Consider the following 16575-nt stretch of genomic DNA (forward strand, 5'->3'; position numbering starts at 1 on the left):
CTCATTCGTCTGCTAGACAGACTAAGTCGACTAATAAACTCAACCCAGGAATGCTGATTATTTTCTGTGGTTTCATTGCTGCAAGAAGCAGTACTTATATCTTAAACTCCTCTGTAACCATATTTTGACCGTTCTAGTTCCATCCCTCGCCACATGTATGGATATGTCTATATATATAGACATATTCCTTAAATAATAAGTTCTAATTTTTTTTGATTTTCTTTAATGGTCTCTCTTACACTCCATTTGACTCAATTACCCAGAATTCATTCAACAGGAAGTATCAGCTTCCCTGTCACGTCACTTTACCACGTCACTTCTACAGATTCCATTGAATTCAATACTTATCAGTGAATATTAGATTAAATACATTACAATATTATAATATTCTTTATACTATTCTTTGGAAACATTTTAATGATGAATAAGAAGAATTATTTTAAAGTTTTAAAGATATTTGATCATTTTTAACTAAACTTGTAGATCTGCTATTTTATTTAAAGTTTTAAAGATATTTGATCATTTTTGACTAAACTTGTAGATCTGCTATTTTATTTTTTTTCCAAAGTCTGTGTGTTTTCTTTTCAATTTATTTTGATGTACTTTATCTAACTCTAACTCTTCGCAACGAATATGTTTATTTTAATTTTGTCATTGTTATATTTTAATTTTAAACATTTTTATCATAATTCTTTCATATATACTGTATCCATACGATGTAACGCCATGTATGGTTATAGGTATCTGAGGGTATTGGAAGGTTTAAAATTATTATATATATGTATATAGATATATGAATATATGTATTTCTTTATTTGTTTTCCTTTTGTACTGTCATTTTTTTGTTTGTCTATTTTCAGAACAAAACACAGTATGCCTCACGTTCCAGGCCAATTCGTATTGCGCTGTAAATAGACCTCGGAGGTAAGTGGGGTAAAACCCCACAACTGATTCACATATTCATACGAATCCTGGAATGCATTTGTTTGTTTTTAGTTTAGATTAAAGATAAAAGGATAAATGTACCCTTCAGAATAGAACCTCAAATAAATATTTCCATATTTTCTTTTACATTTTTCATGTTCCCATTGTGTTTAAATCTGATTTGTTTCTTTTCCATGTCACCTCCATTACACATTGAATGTGACAAGGGGAGAGATTTGTAGATGAATAATTGATTTAATTGTAATATACTTAGATTGAAAACATTTGAAAATTACACAAACAGTTTGTATTTACTCAGGTTGTACTTACTTAATCCATTAACATGATTCCTCCTACCAAAATAAACCCCATATACATGCAATCAGGAAGTATTACATTCGGGAAGTATTTCCGGGGTTTTGGGGCCATTCCACTGAGTTTTTCCCTAAATAAAGTAAAGTTATTTGTTGGTAGGGATGTGAATGGTTGATCAACTGTTGCTAAAGGCCGCAGGTGGAAGGCTAGACACAGCCCTACTACCAAAAAGAAAAATACAGGTCAGAAGTGTACCGTTTCATTTTAAATACTTAAAAACTTGTTAAAGTATCTGGACCAGCTCAACACGAGGAGGGGTAATTCTCTTATCTGAATTGTCCAGAATCGTCTTTGATCAGTTACGTAGGTGTCTTGTCAAAGTCCAATTTCAAAAACTTGTCGGACTGGTCAATTTCCCCTCACTCTATCAACCAAAACGGGCTATGGGTCAATAACAGGTGCTAAAAAATCGATTAAATCCAAACGTATTAAGAAGATTTGGTTTGGAACGGTACATTAGCTGAGATTTTTGAATTATAATAAAGTTATTTGCAAGGGGAAACTTAGTTGTGTGGTGTCTTAAAATGTCATGAAATATAACCATGTTTTGCTTCCTAATTGAATAAAATAACCATTATATACAGTCCTTTTGAAGTACAATTTTGAATTAATATCTGAATAAATTATACAGTCCTTTTGAAGAAGTACAAATGTGTATGTTATCCGAATAACTAACCATTTATTTTTGCCCTTAAGTCATTTGAAATCTCTGTGTCCTCACTTAGTCACTGTAAGATTTGCCTGTCTGTGTCTAGTTTGGTTTGAATAATGTCACAAGGTACAATCAGCTTGCCCTTTGACCCTATCCAAATCATGATAAAGAGGTAGGCTTGATAGATATGTTTTGATTAATCATAATTTGTCTAATGTCCTAAACCTGCTTTAAATGTCAAATTAATATAATGCTGTCATTTTGGCCTAAATTCTGTCATGTACTCTATTCTTCCTATTTTCTCCTGTCTCTGTCTATGCAAGGTCAAAATAGTTACAGGCCTTTCTGTGGTTATCTATTGTTTTAAGAACACCATATCTCGGTGTTCTCCTCCAATGCATAACCCTTCTCACAGTTTCACGAAGTTACCTCTGACCAGTGACAGGTCAGAGCCGAGGCCAACGTGTTGTTCGAGACATGCCAACGCTGTTTGTTCAAAGATAAACTGTCACACCATCTTCATCATCATCATCATCTACCATCATCATCCTCATCTGACGATGACGTACTCATCACTATCCACCAATAGCAGGACTACACCTCTGACGGCTGGACGCTTGATGTATCTTCAATGATGTCATATGTTTATGTTACTGGACACTGTTAAAGACCAGTGCTTTCTCTGTTTAATGGCAGAGAGACGACGACCGATGATGCGTTAACCCCTGTGATACTGTAACCTTCCACTCTCTCTGTCTGAATACAAGATATTTCATTACACCCAATGGCTGCCTGTGTCTTGAGTCTGTTTTTTCTTTATCGCCTTTTATGAAAATGTTCTAATACTTATATGAATATCGATGTGATGTTTCGCCCTGTATCGATATTTATATATTTGGTTGATTAATACTTATATGAATATCGATGTGATGTTTCGCCCTGTATCGATATTTATATATTTGGTTGATAGGGAAAAAACCTACTTTATCAGCCTCAAACTGGTGAAAAGCAGCAGAGCATATAGCAGTGATTTGAAGGGTCAAGGGTGACCAAAAATGTTAGCTCTAATGGTGGCAATTTTATCAACAAAAAGGTTTTAAAAAAAGTTATTACATGTCTCAGGAGTGGCTTCAAGGCCAGTGGGTTGGGGGGTATTAAGAAAGCTGTTAATAGTGCTAAAAATCACACCCTGTGTGAAGGAAGCGGTGCCTTTGGGGCAAACAGACACACAGACAAAGACAGTTGTGTGTGTGTGTGTGTGTGTGTGTGTGTGTGTGTGTGTGTGTGTGTGTGTGTGTGTGTGTGTGTGTGTGTGTGTGTGTGTGTGTGTGTGTGTGTGTGTGTGTGTGTGCGCAATCAGCCGCAGCTGGTGAGGTCAAGCTGAGGTCGTGCTCAAACAGACACACAGACAAAGTCAAATGTGAGCGGTTGGCACCGCTAAAAATAACACAAGGCTTATGACAGTTATTTACAATAATGTCAGTAAAGTGCTTAGTTTCTTCAGATCTCACTATTTTCTGATAACTACACCAACTATCCTTTAGGATTTCAACGGAGATTTGTAGCTTGTATTTTTTTTAGCTTGTATAGAGAGAGAAATCAATTCAATAGGAGAGATAAAGCAAGCGAGCGAGAATATTGACAAAAATATCCACCAGAAATACTGTTTTTGCTGTCATGTACAGTATATACAAAGGACAGGCATAAATGGATCTTTACAGAAGGAGTAGCTTCACACTACTGACAATAACAGACAAGAAGGCTTACAGGTTACATAAAACATTCATTGTGTTCAAGGACAGCAAGTATGCCTCGTTCTCTCATGCCAGTGTAGGAGAAGTATAATCTCTTTGGCAGGTATTTGAGCAGCACACTGTGGAAGACTTCTAATAAGGCAGCTGTAACAATATTTACACCACATGTAGCCTGGAAACCAGACGAATGTGCCATTGCAAAAAGAAATGCTACTGTTTAGATGCCTCAATACAATTATACAGTGTGCACATTGAAAAACAAGTGATTAGAAAATAACCTGTCATATGTATTCTTTTATATTCCTGAACCGATTAACTGACAAGGTCCCAATCGTTCAGAGATAGTGTTCACTCTCATTGGGCCTCATTCAGCAACGTTCAACATCCACTGACTAATGTCCCAGGACGAAGTCGCCTCCTGTGGGCTACAAAGGCAGCAGCAACAATAGAGAGAGAGAGAGAGAGAGAGAGAGAGAGAGAGAGAGAGAGAGAGAGAGAGAGAGAGAGAGAGAGAGAGAGAGAGAGAGTTTAGTCAATCAAAGCCGACAGCAGAGTGCCAGGCCAGGTCCCAGTCCAACACATGAGTGATGACCCCCAGGCTGTAAGCTGCTGGCTGGAGCTGGCACAGCTTCAATCAAACACAGAGGAGGACAGGATGTGGAGAATGAGGGTTACAGCAACAAGAGCAAACAAAACACTGTTTTCCCATGATGCCACCAAGACAGCCAGAGTTTTTTTTTCTTCTTTTGGTCCATGCAGCGTTTGATTCCAGAACCCTCTAGGTTGTACGGTGTAGTGTACAGTATAGATTGATGTTAAACAAAAACTAAAAAAGAGAGAGAGAGAGAGAGAGAGAGAGAGATTCTGAGAGATAGAGATCTGATTTTAAGACACTCTCCACTCCTGGTCCGAGGCCAAATACATACAATTTTGGGGGTCCTTGACATGAAAAAGTTTCAGCACCACTGAAGCATATAGCAACATATATTTTTTCTTATTTCCTTAATGGATTCATTGTAGGATTATAGACTGAATGACTACAGAGACTATAACTATATTCAATAAGTCTGTTGTTAATAAGAACATGATTTTTTTGTGTGTGTAACACTCTCTAAGAAACACCCTGTCCATTTGTGGGATGTGTTTAGACTGAATTGTGGGCGTGCACTTCTGTTCATATATATATATATATATATATATATATATATATATATATATATATATATATGGTGGGGGCGTGGCTGTGGAAAGGGGGCGTGTTTGGTAAAAAATGCTCTGCAACGCACCAGGATTGGTTGCCATGTCTGCTTATTGTGAGCGACATTGCCCTTGTTTTTCTGTGAAGGTGCTTGTAAATACTGGTGGTTGCGGTTTGTCCCTGTTTCTAAAACGTCATGATATTTGGTATGAGTTATTGGTTGATATATTTCGCACACACTCTCACATTGGATATGTTATCCAATTAATTCTTGTTGATTGATGTGGATAAAAAATATTAGGCAGTTTGGTCTGCATGGTGCTAAGTGGGTTTGCATTGCTCTCACACGTCAAACAAAAGCTCCGCCTCGCATAATTAATTGTCATGGTCAGTTGTCATTATGGACAACTGGCTAATGATAGTGTCATCATGCCACCATCCTCCATTCAGAAGCTCATTCGAATTTCAACAATGTCACAATCTGTCAACAGAATGCCACTCACAAAAATGTCATATAATGGATGTCAACTCATTTTAACTTTTCCCCTTAACTGAGGCTGAACAACCAATAGTGCCATGTGGCACCTACTGCAATCAATGAAAACGTGTTGAAAATCACTGTCCACTGTCCTGCATAGTAACACATTAAGGCAAGTAGGCTAGCCTTGCACTTAAAGATTACATGTACTGTATGTCAGAGATTACATAAACGTAATAAACCCATGTTAGACCCATAGTATACCGAATTAGTTCTAAACATGTTTGTAACGAAGGGGACACCTCTGGTTACTTTAAAATAATAATACTGGTTGAGGCGGCGAATATGGACTAGATTCCGGTCAGAGAATCAGGGTCTGGAGAAGGGATTTCTTTCCAATGATTTATTCGGTAATGGTGAACATGTGTGTGTGGTCTGAAAGTGAACAACAATAAAGATAAACATATTAGCAGTAGCATGAACTCAAGCATTTATGATGCAATCACTGGCATGTATGATGCAATCACTAACAACAGGCTATCTGCACAGTGTCATAAGGCAAACAATAAACACTCACTCAGTGTAGCAAATATTAACATATACAATACAATATTAACTGTCCAAACATTGCAGGCACAGAAGTAAATACACATCATCATCACAGGAGTAACAAAAATATACACCATAAAGGTTACAAACAAACTGCAGGCAGTGGGGAGCTAAATCAGCACTAGACAAACAAACAGGTGTTGCCAATTAAGCATATAAAGTCACATAAAAGTGATAATACAGAGTCCCAGATATAGTATAGCTTACTAAACAACACTTAGGACCTAAATACTGTACTTACATAGTTTCATGAACGCACAATCAAGAATTAAGGCACAAGGGAACAGAAACACACAGAGAGAACGTCGTGTCTAACTGACCCTGCGTGTGTCAAACACTACTCTGACTAAAAAATACTACCCACTTGTCAGTGGGTAATACCATGCCAGGCCACTAGGCGTCGCTGGCGGGCTTTCTTACACAGCCGCCCCCGAATGTCTATCGGACATTTGTAATCACTAAGGAAGGCTGTCAGGGGCATCCTCATTCCTGAAGAGTCTGGGAAGTTCAGCCCTGGTAGGTACTGACGGACCAGAAGATATCTGCCAGCGCCTGGCTGTGTCTCTCAGTCAGATGAGGGAGTAATGAGTCTTGGTGTCCCATGTTCAGAAGGTTGGGAATGATTGGGTCTGGCGTAAGGGGGCCCAGCTGGCTAGATGGGGAAATGGGACATTTGCCCTTGAGGGCTTTGGCCTTGTCTGGGAATGAGTCCATCCGGGCTTGTTGCAACAGCGGCCTCCCTAATGCAATGTTATCATGGGCATCATAAGGCGGGTCCACGTTGGAGATAGCCGCCCCGTGAAGGAACCTCGCAGTAGCCTGAAGGAGCTCCTTCCAGGTGTGGAAGAGGCTGGGTATAGGGACCTGGGAAGTAGGAGGTGCAGGCACTGCTCCCATAGAGCAGTAAGACTCAGTCTGCTGGGGTAGAGTGTAGGCTTTCTGGTCCTGTTCAGACCTGGTTGCTACCTTAGAAGTCAGGGTGTCAACTTGCCAAGGGCGGTCGGCATGACTGAGGTGCTCACTGGAGAGTAAAGCAGTTGTAATGTGAAAGCATTGTTGCTCACCATGTGGGCTTTGTATGGGGCCCATCGGACCTTGGAGTGACCATCCAAGTCGTGTGAGGATGGCGACAGGTCCCTCCTGTGGTCCTTGGCATACAGGCTGGATGGGAGTGAGCAGGTGAGGTAGGTCAGACCCGATCAGCAGTAATGGCAGTGCGTGGTCCACTGGAGGTAATGGGAGCCCTCTCAAATGCTGGTACTGCTGCTGTAGAGCGGAAACTGGATAGGTGTGCTCGGCGAAGCTTAACCCATGAGCAGTGAAAGCATTGGAGATTCGGTACCTCTCAGTAGGCTTGAGCAGCGGGGATATCTCAAATGAGACTGAGGCACCATCAAGTAACTTGACATTCTGGTGGACGGTTCGCAACGGGAGAGTCTCTGGGCAAACAGTGAGATTGAGTCTCTGTACGACCTGAGGGAGAACAATGCTCCTCTCTGATCCGTCATCGAGGATGGCATGGGCCTCCATGGTGTGGTCACCGTTGTGGAGGAGCACCTTCACCACTTTCAGCATGACTCTCTGAGAGTGGTTAGGCCTGTCTTGGTAGACTTTGGTTGGTGGAAGGCTGACCATGAAGAACGAGCTAGAGGTTTCCTGGATGGAGTCATGCAGGACTGTAAGGTGCACCTCTTTGCAGACTTTGCATGGGCGTTTCAGGCTACAATTGTCCACAGGATGCCCTCGACCACATATCCAACACCTCTTGTCCTCTTTAATCCACTTGACAATTTGGCTTGTGTTCAACTTCTTGAATTCCTCACAGGCGTTGAGGTAATGGTCTTGATTGTCACAGTGGGGACAGTAAGGGGTAGGCTTGGGTGCAGTAACAGTCTCTTCCGCTATAAGGAAAACTGGGGTTGACCTTTGCATTGGCTGATTGGCCCCATGGTCTTTCCTGACTGACTTGGGGTTGTCGTTCTCATAAAGAGCTGCGGCACGACTGGAGATGCGTTTGGCCTGTGACTTGACCTGCAACCAGGTAGCTAGGTCGGAAAGGGTGTAGGTTCTGTGAGTACCCGACTGTAGAATGCGGTGAGTCAGGCAATACTACACGAAGCCGTCACGATAGGCTGGAGGCATCTTGCTGAGTAAACGGTCCACGTGTGAACCACAATGGAGTTCGTAGCCGCCTTGCCCTTCAAGTGTCTTTAACATCCCCACCAGGGACTGAACAGAGAGAGCAAAGGTGTCGAAGGCTTGAGCATCACCCATCTTCAGGGGTGGGGCGTTGAGGATGGCACCCAACTCAGACTGGACGAGCTGTCTTGGCTGGCCATACTTCTCTTGAAGAGCCTGCAGTGCTGCGGTATATGGCCGTGGTTCGTGCATGTACGCTTTGGCTAGCTGTAGAGCACTAGGGAGTTTCAGGTGGTTGAGCAGCACTTGGTATTTATACTGCTCACTGAGGTGGCTATGGCAGCTCACCAAACTGTCCAGCGCCATCTTCAAGAGAACAAAGTCGCTCTCCAGGCCACTCTGGAATACTGGCAAGGTAGGTCTTGGGATGCCATATGCAGAAGCAATTAGCAGTTCGGCTCCGGGTGGTGGTTGATAACCAGGGTAGGAAGCTCCAGGTGATGGTTGGTAACCAGGGTAGGAAGCTCCGGGTGGTGGTTGGTAACCAGGGTTGGGAGCTCCGGGTGCAGGAGGTGCCTGATGAGCATCAGGGTCTGCCTTGAACGACCGAGGCTGAGTGACCTCAGAGACTGGTGCTGTATTACTAGAAGGTGACTGTTGCACGATTGGTGCTGTAGTCGGGGTGGCTGCATATGATACAGCTTGGGACATGACGACGGTTGTCGGTGGATACTGTTGCACTGGACTAGGGACAGGCAGTGACAATGCAGGTAGCATGGCAGATAATGCTATCTGTGCTGGGCCAGAAGGCTGTGGACCCCGGGAAGCTGGGCGGGGTGCAGCTTGCAATGCTGACCACTGAAGAGGTGCAGCATGCGATGCTGGCAGCTGGAGAGGTGCAGCAGGGGGCGCAACAGAGCCCTGGGCCCTAGGTGGCTGTGCCGGTGTAGAATGCTGTGGGAGGGGCACAGCGTGTGCTACCGGCAGCTGATGAGGTGCAGCGGGGGCCGGGACACGGCCCTGGGATGCAGGTGGCTGCGGATGAGGTGCAGCAGGGATCTGGAACCTGGCTGACAGTGCCTGTGGAGCAGCGTTAGTAGTCTGGGTAGATGCGACTACCAGCGCTGGTGAAGGGGGTACTGGCTGCTGGGCTGAAGAGGCTGCAGCTGACATCGTTGGATGAAGTGATATTGGATGCTGGGGCAAGGGGTGCTGACTGTGAGCTGTAAGTGATGCAGCGGACTGGTGAAAGCTACGGATAATGCCCTGTGACGAGGGAGGAGCTGGTACGGTGGCGTTGGAGTCAGCAGTAAGAAGGGATGTGACGATTTTGGCCACCTCCAGTTCCTGCTCTGCTTCCTTCAGGCGGCGGCTCCTTTCCAGTTGTGTGGTTAGATACCCTCTGGCCTGGAGAGCCTCCTCCTGGTACCGTTGAGCCTCCTCCTGGTACCGTTGATCTTCCTTTGCTTGTGCATCTAGCCGTTGATACTCCAAGTCAACTTGTGAATCCTCATGTAGCTGCTGGCGGAGGGCATCAACCTCCATCTGCCTTATCCTCTCCTCCAGAATAGCAGTTTGAACGTCAGATAGAGCCCGAGCAGGATACACGCCAACAGAGACCGACGTGTGCCTACTGAAAAGGGGGCCGACGTGTGCCTACCTGGAGCTGGCTCCACTCCGACTGGATGTTCTCCTCGAATTGCTTCCGGTTTGGCTTAGGTGGCGGTGGGAAGCGGTTGGAGGAGGACCCTCGGAATGGTGGTAACCAACTTCATAGTCGGCAAGGTAAGAAGGCAAACGATGTCCTCTGCTGGGCCTACCCTGTGGCTCGGATAGTCCTGAAACTGCTTTGTCCATATTGTTGGATGGTGCACTCAATCCGGCTCGAAGGACCAATTGTAACGAAGGGGACACCTCTGGTTACTTTAAAATAATAATACTGGTTGAGGCGGCGAATATGGACTAGATTCCGGTCAGAGAATCAGGGTCTGGAGAAGGGATTTCTTTCCAATGATTTATTCGGTAATGGTGAACATGTGTGTGTGGTCTGAAAGTGAACAACAATAAAGATAAACATATTAGCAGTAGCATGAACTCAAGCATTTATGATGCAATCACTGGCATGTATGATGCAATCACTAACAACAGGCTATCTGCACAGTGTCATAAGGCAAACAATAAACACTCACTCAGTGTAGCAAATATTAACACCAAAACTGTCCAAACATTGCAGGCACAGAAGTAAATACACATCATCATCACAGGAGTAACAAAAATATACACCATAAAGGTTACAAACAAACTGCAGGCAGTGGGGAGCTAAATCAGCACTAGCCAAACAAACAGGTGTTGCCAATTAAGCATATAAAGTCACATAAAAGTGATAATACAGAGTCCCAGATATAGTATAGCTTACTAAACAACACTTAGGACCTAAATACTGTACTTACATAGTTTCATAAACGCACAATCAAGAATTAAGGCACAAGGGAACAGAAACACACAGAGAACGTCGTGTCTAACTGACCCTGCGTGTGTCAAACACTACTCTGACTAAATACACTTGTCAGTGGGTAATACCATGCCAGGCCACTAGGCGTCGCTGGCGGGCTTTCTTACAATGTTTATCTGTAAATTCCCACAGTCTTCCCAAGTCTGATTGTTCATTCCTTGCGACAACATGTTTGTAAATGTTGCCCTAAAGATACACCTTCAGGAGGCTGCAATTCGAAAATGGCCCTGTCTAACCTTAACCTAAGATACAGTGGTGCCTGACCATTGAGAGCTTTGTTGGTAAGGAGGACAATTTGAAATGCTATTCTGTATTTAACCGGGAGCCAATGCAAGAGGTCAGTGAAGGAGAGAAAGGATCTATTTTTCTAGTTTCTATCAGTACACGGCACACATACAGTAGCAGCATTTTGCAAGAGCTGGAGACGTTCTAAATGAAACCATAGGTTAGTGTTCATTCTCGAGGTCATTACAGCTTAGAGGAAGCCTTTCTATTTTCCTATTGCCTGACTGCATTGGTAGTGCTTATGTCCTTTGTACAAGGCATTCTCCCTTTCTCTCGTCATAGGCTCATTCTCCTCGCCTCGGCTAGAATGCGCCATTACATAATTATTTCTCACTCTCTTTGTTATTTCCCCCTTCACTTTCTCTCTCCCATGAGATGAGAAACGGCTGAAAAATGACAGTGGGAAACGTGCCTTCTCTGTCCATTCGCCAAGCTCTGGTTACGCTCCTTTTACCCCACGGAAAGATGGAGTGCCTTTACCAAAAAGTGTTTGATTAATGCTGCCACGAGCAGCTGATCATCTCCACGGAGGTGTTCCTCGCGCTGGGCATCGTGAAACTGCTGGAGAACATGCAGGTGATTGCTGCCATCATCAAGAACAGGAACCTCCACTCGCCCTTCATACTTCTTCATCTGTAGCTTGGCTGTGGCCGACATGCTGTGTGTACAACGCTCAAAATAGCCTGTGTATAGGGATGCTATAGGGTTCAAGTGGTTATCAAGTGAAACTCTGTCATATAGACCCCGGGCCCTATTTTCGCCGTTGCCTTACCCATTATCCCTACTCCTCCCGCGCAACACTCCCTGACAGTTGCCGCCCCAGCGTGTAGGAGTATGTACAGTGCCTATTATCACCCTCCCCCCCGACCACGTGCCAGTCAGTCGTGCCAATTAGGTTTGTATCTCTCGACAAAGCCGGATCATTTTCAGTCCGGTCCCCATCCTGCCTGCTGACCAATGAGATTGTGGAGATGTAATTTCCCCATGCTATAGTCTCTCCCCTTGACACCTGTAAAATGTTCCCACATGTTATTTTTTTTCTTTGGCCCCCCCTTTTCAACAACAGTAAATCCAACTGCTTCGAGTGAGGTTCAGTGTGCGTGAGGATCGTGTGATACAGTATATCTGTTTCAGGCAGGTCAGGCTGGAGAGAGAGAGAGAGAGAGAAATTAATGAATGCTATTCCGACACATACGTTAGTGCATACACCTCTTTTGACTATTCTTGTGGAAATGTGCAGATAGCAGAAGAAATATTGCTTCTTTGGGCAATATGTGTGACGTACCAGTTGCTACCTTGCTAAGATCCTGAATCCATAGATACCTCATTATGTTCATATTGGATAATCAAAGGTTATAACAGTTCCCATATTTTGCAATGGCTGGTGTGGGGTTGGGACCGCTGACACCCTAGAGGCCATTTTCTTTATCTGAGTGTTTCACACTCGAACCAGAAATGTTCTATAGACCCTTACTTCAATTTAGTAGTGAAAACTAAACTTTCACATCAATTTGAAATTAAAACAACCAATTCCCCATACTCGGCCCTCTACTACAGTATATATCTATTTTTGTCGATATCATATGTGCCAATACTGGAAAATAAAATTGATTCTATGGGTAATATGATTGAAGTACCAAATGCTACTCCTGATCCTGAATACATAAATATCTCATATGATCAGATCGGATAATCCAATCAAAACAGTTAACATATTTTGCTAGGGCTGGTGGGGGGTTGACAACTGCCGACGCCCCCTAGAGGACAATTTTTTATCTGGGTGCTTGACACTCAACCGAAATTGTTCTATAGACCCTTACCTTCAAATTAGCTCCACTATTAACATAACAGACTGCCTACACAGATTAAGTGTCAAGCTCTTTTTATGATTTCTATAATTTGTCTCTTTTAAAAATCACAGAATGTTGCAAACTACTACAATTAATGACAATTTCATTCCAAAATCTTGTACAATGTATTCATCTCGGAAGATAAAACGTGCTCCTCTTCCATTTACAAGAGCGATCATAGGAGAGAAGAGCAGGGGGAGGGGTCAGTGTGTGTGCGCAGATGTTGGGGGATATAATGCGGGAGCGAGTGAGAGAGCAGCACAGAAGCTGCCCAAGTGATGATCTGCCTACATGCCTGCAATGTGTGTGAGTACTCAGTATGTACGTGTGCATATGTGCGTTGTGCTCTCATTACCTCTCTCTCTCTCGTACATACAGCCACACACGCACGCACGCACCCACACCCACGCACCCACACACAAACACACACTCACTCACTCACTCACATACTCACTCACTCACTCACTCACTCACTCACTCACTCACTCACTCACTCACATACTCACTCACTCACTCACTCACTCACTCACTCACTCACTAACTAATGTCTCTCTCTCTCTCTCTCTCTCTCTCTCTCTCTCTCTCTCTCTCTCTACCTCTCTCTCTCGCGCTTTGCTCTCCATGCACTCTTAGCAGAGGCATAGAAGAAGGACAAAAGGAAGTTGAAAAATACACAACTAATCTGACTTGACATCATGAACAGCACACAGAACCATGCATTTGTTTACAGACACAACAGGAACCACAGCTCGGCCACGCCGCCCATGCACACAGACTCGCTGACCGAGGGGAAGGACTCATCAGCCAGCTGCTACGAGCAGCTGATCATCTCCACGGAGGTGTTCCTGACCCTTGGCATCGTGAGCATGCTGGAGAACATGCTGGTGATTGCCGCCATCATCAAGAACAGGAACCTCCACTCGCCCATGTACTTCTTCATCTGCAGCTTGGCCGTGGCCGACATGCTGGTGAGCGTGTCCAACGCCTCCGAGACCATCGTCATAGCCCTGATCAATAGCGGCAGCCTGAACATCCCCGTCGCCATCATCAAGAATATGGACAACCTGTTTGACTCCATGATATGCAGCTCACTGCTGGCCTCCATCTGCAGTCTGCTGGCCATCGCTGTGGACCGCTACATCACCATCTTCTACGCACTGCGCTACCACAACATTGTGACGGTGCGTCGGGCGCTGGCGGTCATATCGTGCATCTGGTCGTGCTGCACGGCATCGGGCATCCTCTTCATTGTGTACTCGAAGAGCACCACGGTGCTCGTCTGCCTCATCACCATGTTCTTCACCATGCTGGGGCTCATGGCCTCGCTGTACGTGCACATGTTCCTGCTGGCACGCCTGCACGTGAAGCGCATCGCCGTGCTGCCGGGCAACGCGCCCGTCCAACAGCGGGCCAACATGAAGGGGGCTGTGACGCTCACCATCCTGCTGGGCGTGTTTGTGGTCTGCTGGGCGCCCTTCTTCCTCCACCTCATCCTCATGATCTCGTGCCCGTGGAACGCCTACTGCATCTGCTTCATGTCCCAGTTCAACCTCTACCTCATCCTCATCATGTGCAACTCCGTCATAGACCCCATCATCTATGCCTTTCGCAGCCAGGAGATGAGGAAGACCTTCAAGGAGATCTTATGCTGCTGCATGCTGTCCAACCTGTGCGAGTGTGAGCTGCCCGCGTAGTCGTATTCACTTGGCATCCCAAGTGAAGCCATAACAACGAGATAATGTGATTTTGAGCTGTAATCAATGTGCACATGCTGCTCCCGCGCTTGGTTGTGAATGAACAATAAGAAGGGCACTTGCCCGGTCTCTGGTTAAGTGAGGCAGGTTCCTAAAGAGAGGCAGGCTCACACACCGTGTAAAATAGCAAATCAAAATGTTGTTTTTTCATTTGTTGGTGAGTACCATTCAAGTTTCATATGACTGTGACAATTACATGCACGTACATATTGATGAAGGTAAATATATTTACTTGACCCTTGTTTGTAAACTTGTAATGTCATATTTATTAATATATTTTTTAAAGCTATCAAATTATCAACTTATAAATACACCTGTGTCCTGCAGTGCAGTGGTTCCTAAACTGGGGTCGGGACACCAGTTCCACAAATTATTTTGGTGGGACCCCAAATGATTAGCTTAATGTGCAACATTGTTTTCTCACTCAACAGTAAACAAACCAACATACAGTATAAGTGTATACAGGGTATCTGCACATTTCTGTTTACAATTTAATGACTTTTAAGACCTTTTTTAGCAGTGGTGGAAAAAGTACAAACATTTTTTACTGAAGTAAAAGTATCAATACTGCAATGTAGAAGTACTCTGTTACAAGTAAAAGTCCGGAATTCAAAATTTAAAATTTAGAGTAAAAGTACAAAAGTAAAGGCATCAAAATGTACTTAAATGAATAAAATGTCTAAAATTATTTTGAAAATAGCCGATCGCATTGAGCTTGTAGATCTGCTATTTTCAAATGGCCAAAATGTATATAGGGCTGAAATGATTAATGTATGTTTTTTAATAATAATCAAAATCTACAAAATAACTAGTAACTCAAGTTTTCAAATAATTGTAGTGGAGTAAAAGTACGATATTTGCCTTTGAGATGTAGTGGAGTAGAAGTAAGTACTGAACATTTGAAATACTCCAGTAAAGTAAAAGTACCTTAAAATTGTACTTAAGTACAGTACTTGAGTAAATGTACTTAGTTACTTTACACCACTGCTTTTTAGCAACTTGGCCAAATGTTCTAATATAACATAAGAAAGAGGCAAATATTGTGAAATATCTGTGGAACCAAGTCGAACTAAATGTAATGCCTTCAATTCCAAGTGCTTGTCAGGGTGGGGGGGTCCCCAGTTTAAATTTTATTATTTTGGGGGGTTGTGGCCTGAAAGGTTTGGGAACTTTGGCTCTAGTGACTGCTGTGTCTGTATTTAAATGACAGGGTATGAAAACAACACAGTACATAGCCTATCGTACACAGAGACAGTGCCTGTGCAATGTGGAATCTTCTGCAGCATTTAACCTAGTACATGACAGCCTACCTCCAGGATACGTGTAAAACAGTTTACTATTACATTTGTCCTCTTTCAACAAATCTATTTGCCTTTATCTCAAAAACATAGAAACAAACGGCATATTTAGTGGTAAATCATTTCTAAGAAAATCACTTTGAATTAGCAGTGAAACCACAATCCATTATGCATTTTACCAGGTATCAATTCATACAAACTGTATATTTCATATTGGTATCAAATTCTATATATTTACAACATGTGCTCTTTGTGTGTGTTTACATTATATCTCAGGCAGACGCATGCCAAATGGTATAGTAAAGGGGGAAAAGAAAAAAAAAAGCCAATAGAAATTAACTGTATTAGCCTATCATTGACTTTATCAGTAGTCAATGCTTTTTTAAAGCTTTTATGAGACCACAGCCAGACCTTGAGAAGTGTTAGTGTTAGTTTCATGAAAAGATTCCGGTAATAATATGTCTTGTGAGCTTGTGGCTTGTGTGAATAATGTCTGCAAGTTTTGCACAGAGCTCTGAGCATTCTCAGTGGATTTCACAAATGCTATAGCTCAAAACATCTATTTATTTTCTAGATCTAACTATATTTATTTAAGAGAACTGTGTTTATGTGTCATGAGAATTGTTGCTTCTAATCCCTGCCTTAATATGCACTGTGATGTATAAAAATGTGTACATTTTGTTAAAGTATTGTATTTTTTTTATATATTGCCACTGATTATCGCTGCCAGCCCTCCTTGATTCGACC

At 43.3% G+C, this 16575-nt stretch overlaps 1 protein-coding gene across 1 annotated transcript; it reads left to right on the forward strand.

Moving 5' to 3' along the window:
• Window positions 1–13471: 13471 nt before the first annotated feature.
• Window positions 13472–14470, forward strand: LOC311038569 (melanocortin receptor 4-like; the record flags this gene model as incomplete). Its single annotated transcript, XM_084048142.1, has 1 exon — window positions 13472–14470. One exon carries the CDS (start codon window positions 13472–13474, stop codon window positions 14468–14470), a length of 999 nt encoding a protein of 332 aa, XP_083904268.1.
• Between the last annotated feature and the right edge of the window lie 2105 nt (window positions 14471–16575).

This window comes from Gymnoscopelus microlampas (assembly GCF_963454915.1).
Source record: "Gymnoscopelus microlampas genome assembly, chromosome: 22".
Classification (NCBI taxonomy): domain Eukaryota; kingdom Metazoa; phylum Chordata; class Actinopteri; order Myctophiformes; family Myctophidae; genus Gymnoscopelus; species Gymnoscopelus microlampas.